The sequence below is a fragment of the Abrus precatorius genome, unplaced genomic scaffold, assembly GCF_003935025.1.
Source record: "Abrus precatorius isolate BTA unplaced genomic scaffold, Abrus_2018 Scaffold11, whole genome shotgun sequence".
NCBI classification, from domain to species: Eukaryota; Viridiplantae; Streptophyta; class Magnoliopsida; order Fabales; family Fabaceae; genus Abrus; species Abrus precatorius.
In genome coordinates, this window is record NW_020874303.1 from 18,760,131 (window position 1) to 18,768,842 (window position 8,712).

Genomic DNA, 8,712 nt, shown 5'->3' on the forward strand with positions numbered 1-8,712 from the left:
TATTTTTTACATTATTTTTTAATCATCCAAATAGGTGAAAAACATTTTTTTACCATTTTTTTTCTCTAATTGCAACTCATTCAAACATAACATATTTTTAAAATTCTTTTTCTCTTGTTTCTTTACTCTTTATTTTACATAGCATCCAAATAAATCATTAAATTTATTTAAAATTTTAAAATATTAGCCTAATTTTGATCTTATGCAAGCAACAAACTTATATAAATGAAATTACTTAATTATAATTTAAAATAAAAAAAATACTGACAATAATAATAGTTGTATTGTTATTAATATGAATAATATTATTATCATAAGTACACAGTTAATTTATGCGTTAGCCCATGCTTAAATCTATTGTTAGATTTTGTCACAAGTTTGAATCTTGGGCATAAAATTTTATCTTAAAGTAAATTAATAATATTATGTGATGAATATATTTGGTTTGAACATGATTATTTCTTGAAAATAATTCACTGAACAAAACACATTTTGAGTGGTGAAAGATAAAAATACTTCTCACACTTAAAAAGTTTTCCGCATATGAATAAAATAATAAGATATAGCTAAAAAAATTATAATCACATAAAATTTATTAGGCATAAGGATAACGAAATGCCTAAAAAATTTTATATTATAATAAAATTTAAATCATTTTCCTTATGTTAAGGATTAAGTGTATTATTAATGTGACTTATTTTAGAAAAATAATTGCTAACTTTTACCAGTTTTATAAATAGTTCAAAAAAATATATAATTATTCATTCAAAAATAATTTCAACCAAATGTGTTAAAAAGTTTCCCTAATTTTTACTAATTTATAAGTTTAATATGCTGTTTAAACAACTAAATTTCCAAATGATTTTATCATTTAAATTTAAAATTAGGAAGAGGAGGTTCATAGGACCTTTCTAAGGTAGGGTGATTTGGTGGGTACTCTTACAAAATAATTGTAATTTTAGAGTAGACGCCGGGTGTTAGGTTATTAAATCCATTCCATTAAGGTGATAGATTATAATAAATTCCAAAATCAAAAGTCAAATTCAAATCACATAATTAGTTCAATTGTTAAATCCTTCGTATTCTTAGCCGATCAATTGGTAACTGAACATGCATGCAATCATAGAATGCAAGAAAAAGTGTAAGTGATGACAACCTTTTCAAAACATGAATATACTCCGGTTAGCTCGGGGTTCTCGTTGTGATGTTTCACATAGGCAGAGAAGGGGCCAACGAGGTTGTTTTAAATGTAGTATCAAGTATTATCATGAATTTTTTTATCTAACACATAAATATTTTTTTAAAATAATTTAAATCACGGTTAATATATTAAAAAAAGTTTTGTTATTTAATGTGTAACTGTATTATTTACTATTGGAAAGAGTTTTCACCAAGTTATTTATATTTGATCTTTAAAATTGATGTTAATAAAACTGTAAAAGAAAGGCCTGAAATACAAATGAAAAGTTGGGTTAAATTTGGATTTAAATTCTGAAAAAAAAAAACCACTTAAGTCTTAAAAAATCTTTGGTGAATCCAACTGCTTTCAATTTCTTCAGATTTGACCTTGATTGCCAGTATTGTTAAATGTGATCCAGTTATCGAATTGATTGAAATATTGACTTATTTAAGCACCACTTATGTATCATATTTGTAACGATTGTGGTTATCTGAGGCTTCTAAACTCATTAAATAATATTGGCTCATACTAATGTAACGGAACGCATATTTTCGAATTTGCTATAATGAAGACAAATTTAGTCAATTATTGAAGTCTCCATCAATTCATAAAGGGGAAAAGGAAGGACAAGGTGATACTAATTAGTGGGTTTCCAAGAACACACTTCAAATTCCAGAGGACACGGTACACTCCGCGAAGAAAACACTACACATCAAGTAGAGAACAATTGATTAGAAGTTGAACTTAAAAGGGAACCCTTAATTGCTTAATTTATTTATTAGCAGTGACATTTTATATCACCAACACTCATAGAACTTGATATCAACACGAAGCCGGAAATAAACTTCGCCTTCAAATGCATCAGTCATAATAGTGGCAATTCCTCTGTGCATAAAAAATTCTCCAGTGCCACCAGTCACTGAGATATCTCTGGTCTTCTGCATGATGGGGTCAGCTCCAGCGAAGGAGATTGTTCCCTGGTGTTGTGTGCTATTAAGAACAAATGTAAAACCAAGCCAAGAAGTGTAAGTGTTTTTGGTATCATAAATGTAGAAGCCTTGTGCTCTTCCAACGGGTTTGGAGTGAAGATTGTTATCGAGTGTGATGGGATCATCGAAAACTGCTATGTTCCCAAAGTGAAATTGACTAGCCAATTTGGTTAAATTGGCACCTTCTGGGGCAGCTACTATTGCGGACGTTGCATTAGCTGCATTATTTCCATTGTAAATAATGTCATGGAAATAGAGGACCAAGTGTTTGCATGGTGTATATTGCTTCCTCTTACCCGGGAGGGCTGAACATAAAGCAAGCAACAAAAAGAAAACAAAGAATGAAACTTTGGCACCCATTACTTCTATTCCCTGACTACCTTCCTATGTCAGGAAAATACAAAGAGGAACACAAAAGGCTTTGAAATTGGGAAGGATTAGCTCCAATACTTTTGGGGACTTGCTTCTTTCTGGTTCTGTAATCTATGGTCCTTTTATAACCACCAAAGATTGCAATCTCTTCAAAACAATTATTTGGAAAAATATTAAGAATTTAATTGAAATACACTTAGAATATTCCAAGTTAAATTATGAATTATTATGCTTTTTAAAATCGTTAATCTTTATAATTATTATCTATAAATTTTTTAATTGACTGTTAATATATATTTTTATGCCTATCAAAATTAAATAATTTAAATTCAACAGTTAATTAGTTTGTACATACGAGTACGTCCGTAAGGGTATTATGCATGGGCTTCTGAAAGCGTTAGACTTTTGGTCGTATTAAATGGAATAAAATACAGTTATTATTAAATATATATAATTATCTATGTTATTGTTATTTTTTAGACTCTAAGTATTTTTTTATGAAGTAATTTTATTTAACTTGGATAAGATTATTATAAAAAATAATTTTTTTAATATTTAATACGACTTATTATTTAAAATCACATAAATGTTTACTCTAAATTAATAAATATTGTTAAAAAAATGTACTTGAAAATATATTAGTTTTCTGTCCTTTCTTAGTTTTCTTTATGTTTTTTCTTCTTCTCGTCTCTTATTCTTTTCCGCATTTTCATTTTTACACGTGTATACATGCACAGTTGACTTCTGAACTGTTACTCACAACTTTATTTAATGCAAATATTATTATGTAAAATCTAATAATAAGAGCAGGAAAGGAAGTTATAATGCTAAAATAATCACCATGTGTTATAAATAAAAAATGTTAAATGTCAACATTGTTTTTATTTGTATAATTTTATCTATAAAAAATCAAACAGTTATTGAAAATATGACAATTACAATAAAATACATTATACTAACTTTTGATATATTTAATATATATATATATATATATATATATATATACACCATATTAATTATTTGTGAATATAATATCTTATTCTAATATATTTGTCATAATACGAGTATTATTAAAATAAAAATTTTAAAAATATATGATATAATTATTTATAAATTTAATAATTGAAAAAAATAAATTTATTATTAATAATAAGTGTTTATTTTATTAAATAAAATATTTTAAAAATAAAATACCGAATACAGGCAAAGGCATGTGACATAGTGAGAGAAATAAATTAATTTTTAAAAATATTTTCATCAAAGATACTTTATAAAAACACACTCATTTAAAAATAAGGACTCAAACTTAATATATAAAAGTATATTAGTCTAAATTTACATTATCTATATCAATATTTTAATTTTATTAGAAAAACTATAATAGTAAAGATCAGCTTAATGTTAAATCGTAGTAAATGATAATCTTTCTATGGTATTAGTACATTAAATAAAAGGTTATAACATTGCTTACTCTACATCTTTATTCCTTAATGCTATTTTGATATCATCTGAAATTTTAAATGCAGGTGGCTGAAAAGGACTACTAAAAATTATAAAGTAATAGTTGATTCCATTATATTAATTTTGATAAAAAAATTTAAACTTTAACCATAACTGAAATACATATTCAAATTAATTGTAACTATAAATTTTATTACAATGTGTATATAATAGTAGAAATTGATTTTGATTGTAAAACTAATAAAGTATTATTATATAGTTGTACTCGTTAATTAAGTTATGATTTTATATACTTAGCTAATTAACTTTTGTACTTTTGATTTTCTTGGGATATATGTTGGCAATCAGTTCGGGTGCAAGGTTGGTGGTGTTAGGTAGATATTGATTTTAGTGGCAAATGAAGACCTTATAAGAGGTTGGTGAGTGATGCTTGATTTTCCCTTTCCACATTTTCAACAACTGAACAGCAAAACATAACATTGGGCCCTTTTTTAATTCGTTTTTTTTTTTATTTGGCTTCATCCACCCACGATTATGTTCACGAAAATCTAAGACGCCATCACAGAAAAGGATGCGTCGGTGGCCACTGGCCAGTTGTATCATTTCAATGTTCAGTCATTTTTTATTGATCATAAAAATTTATTAATCCATTCATTTAAATTAAAGTTCTCAAAAAACACATTAAATATATAAAAATTTACATAATTTAAATATTACTTATTATTCGATTTCATATGTAAAATATTTAAATTGTATCAAAATTTATCTACATTATTTGTATACTAATATCACAACAATGAAAGGTTTGATAAAGCTTTCTTCCGATTAAAAGTTATTAAATTTTATATTTTGTATTATTTGAGTCTTTATTTTAAATTGTGTAAAATTTAATATATCTGATATATTTTATAAGAATGTTAATATCATGTTATTTGGTGTATTGCTTGGTATCATGTTATTTGAATCATGGATACTCAAAGACACAAACAATTGTTTTATAAAATTTAGGGGAGAGAGAGAGAGATAGTTGAATTATTTTATATTATTAAATTTGTTAATTATATTATTTTCATTTTTATATTGATAATTGAGTATTAATAAAAAAATGATTAAAATTATCTTAAAATTTTGTTAATAAGTAACGGAAATAATATCACTCGACAATTTGAGGAATGTTAATACACCCATGAAATAAACACGAGTGTTCCTCTTTTGATTCAAAAGGACCATTTAAAAAAAATACTCATTAAAAGCAAATATTCAAGTGAAAAATGATTATCTTGACTGGTGAAGACTTTTCGTTAAAGAATTTATTTTGTTTTGGTTTTATTAACATCAACTCTTAATAATAAAAAACACCAGTAAATAAAATATAAAATTGTACCATTAATTAAATCTACTTAATATCTATCTAATAATAAAAAGTGGGCTGAAAAATACATTAAAATTACCGGTCACCATTTATCATACATACAAATCATTTATTAACCTTAAAAAAAATCACTTATTAACTCAAGACTCTGGTTTCTTAGCAAGAATTAAATAAAAAGCTTTTTATTGATGCAATTAGAGGAGACCAAGGGAAGTTTGATAGCAGAGGGGATTTGCACCAATAAGCCAACCAATTGAATATAAGCATGAATACAGCAGTAATAGTACTGCATCTTCGTTCAAAATTATAAGCATTATCAAAATGTCTTAGATTAGTTAAAAAGATGGCTGTTGTACTTTTAATAAATTCGATTTTTTTAAAATTAGTCTGTAAATCAAATTTTTAATACGATGTATAACAATATTCAATCTAAACATTGAACTAATTAAAGATGTTTACTTTTACAAAATTTATGCATAAAATGTGTAATTTTTAGTTTTTCAATACTCTTTATAAAGTTTAAATAATTTTTCTCTTAAGCTATATTTTTTTAAGGATTTGGGCTAAATTCTTTTAAAAGCATTGCATATAAAATTATTGTATTATATTACTTTCGTTAATATCATCCTCAACTAACACATGACTTCAAAGTTACACTAAATTTTTTAACAATTATTATAAGTTAAGCTAAAATTACTTACCAAAATAAACGTTTTCTTTTTCTCAATCAACTGGGACCCCACAACATATGATGTCATTGTCGTTTTTCTTTTCTTTTTTTTGTGTGGTCCCTCGATAATTTCATTGACCCAAATGGTTGACACAAAAGACTTATTTATGATGTTGTAAGAGGCTTTGGTGACCAATAAAAAGTGATACATAGGTATGGAAAATAGTTGAATGGTTGAATTAATAAGCAAAGTTGTCTTGGTCTGCTGATGTAGACGGAGCATTTGTCCAAAAGGTGGTTGGAATTTGGAAGAAGAAAGAAAATGGAGATGCTCTCTCAGTTCTCAGTAATAATAATAATGATAATAATAATAAGTGTTTATTGTAGCCATATATAATTGAACATGATAATTAGATTAATTCAAACTTATGGGTATTCATCCAACCTGACTCGACATTGACTGGATTTAAATTTGACTTTTCTTCAATCTATAAAAGTGTGAGGAAGTTAAAGGTATAACCTGCCCTTAAATTTGAACCCCCTTTTACAATAAAAAATGCACATACATATTTACATATTGTCTCTCTTAATTCGACCCTAAATTAATCTTATCGTTGACAAATGCATGGATAAAGTAGGCAAAATCCACCACTTAACTCTAAGTTCAGTTATGCTAAAAATATTGTTAAATAGTTATACTAGCTTATCGATAAAGAAGAAAAATTATAAACTCATAAATAAGTTATAAATTTGTGTTACTAAGTACGTTTTTATATAGTTTATTAAAATATTTTTTCAACTTATTTCAATAATTTTTACAATCAAAATTAATAGAATAAGATCTCATGTAAAAAAAAAATTTTAAATAAAAACATTTAAATACACAACTTAATTTAACATAAGTAATCTCTTTATATAAGATAATTTATGCTGTAAATTAAATAATAAAATTTATTAAAATAAACTAAATAATTTATTTTAGTAAGTTATATAAAAAATTATTCAAATAAGCTAAATAATTATGAGATTCATAATTATTTCTATAATCCGTTCAAATTAAAAAAAAACCCTAAATGTTTAATTAAGGTTCATATCCAAACATTTATTTGTGTTTTAAGTTTAGCCATGTTCAATTAACTTGTTGAATGAGATGCAAATACCTACTTGGCTTGACTATGCTCTTTCACAATGGTACGTTATGATTCATTGAAAGTTAGGGTACAGCAACACGATAATTTTATTAAATCAATGTGTAATAAATAATTAATGCACGCAAAAAGCATACAAATGTTGACATTAACATTTATAATTATTTTTCAAAATTATAAATGAAAAATTATTAACTTATATATATATATATATATATATATATATATAATATTTTTATGTGTTTAAAATTAACCTTAATAACTAATATCATCAAAATTTAAAAAATGAATCATAAAGAAAGCTAGGTGAAAAAGAATGAAAAAATTAATGTATAAAGAAAATAATAATAATATATAAATGTATAAAAACAATTAAAAGAATGTAATATATATCTCGTTTACATGCAAAGAATTTTAATATTTAAAAATATATATATATTTTTTTAATCAAAGGAGTTAAAAGCCCAATAAAAAAGAATTAGGAACACTATAGCTACAAGAATTAAAGCTCAGAAAAGGGAGAAGAGAGGAAGAGGGATCAATAAACTGGTACATGGAAGAAATAAGATCTAGACCTAATTTGGCAAGAAAATCAGTACAAGAATTAGCATATTTGCAAATATAAAACAGTCTCACAAATCTAATTAACTTCAAAGCATCTCCTATTTTACAAATAAAATGAAATAAAGGATGTGAGACAGACTGAAGCTTTAAAACAAAAAAAATGACTTTCTTTGAATCAGATTCAATTCAAATAAATGGAAAATTTAGTTTAATCACCAATTGAATACTAAATAGTAAACTCCAAAGCTCTGCAGCTACAAGGGAACATATCTCAATTTTACTGTAAAATCAGCAATGCACTTGCCTTGAGCATTCCTAATCAGACCACCACAAGTTGTAGTTCCCGTAGCTTTGGAAACGACTCTATCAACATTTAACTTGAAGTGATCAGTAGGAGAGGGAATCCATCTAACCATTCCATGTAGAGAAGAATAGACTTCCTTACAAAAAATAGAATAATATTCAACATCATACATGACCTTCCCAACAATATTATCAAGCCTAGCAAATTGATTATTAAAAACAAACTTATTTCTATCCGACTAGAGAGACCAAGTGACATAGCCAAAAATCAAATTCCAATTCTGAAGTCTATTAAGGCCATACGTAGAGAGATTATTAGATAATCAAGTAGATAATTCAACATTAAAAAACTTTATCCATTGGTCAGCAAAAATAAAATGACTCCACTTAAAACTATTTTAGCAAAAGGACAATCTCTCAGCACATGGAGTACAGTTTCCTAATCAAAGCCACACCTATGACATAAGGAAGAGTCAATCATCTTTCTTTTAAATCTTTCTTCATTTGTTAATAGCTTTCCATGAGCAATTTTCCAAAAAAAAAAGGAAAGTAATTTTTAGACGGCCTGCCCACTTCTACACAGTCTAAAATTGGGATAATTGATTAAACTGTTATTAAGCCTATAACAACTCAACAATAAATAAGTAGTCTAT

The 8,712-nt window shown here is 25.8% G+C and overlaps 1 protein-coding gene across 1 annotated transcript; it reads right to left on the reverse strand.

Moving 5' to 3' along the window:
* Positions 1 to 1,905: 1,905 nt before the first annotated feature.
* Positions 1,906 to 2,624, reverse strand: LOC113856128 (disease resistance response protein 206-like). Its single transcript, XM_027487809.1, has one exon. It carries the CDS (start codon positions 2,527 to 2,529, stop codon positions 1,978 to 1,980), a length of 552 nt encoding a protein of 183 aa, XP_027343610.1. The 5' UTR covers positions 2,530 to 2,624; the 3' UTR covers positions 1,906 to 1,977.
* Between the last annotated feature and the right edge of the window lie 6,088 nt (positions 2,625 to 8,712).

What these genes read in the sequence shown, in the direction of transcription:
- LOC113856128 (XM_027487809.1), bottom strand. Translation starts at nt 2,529, where the DNA reads ATGGGTGCCAAAGTTTCATTCTTTGTTTTCTTTTTGTTGCTTGCTTTA.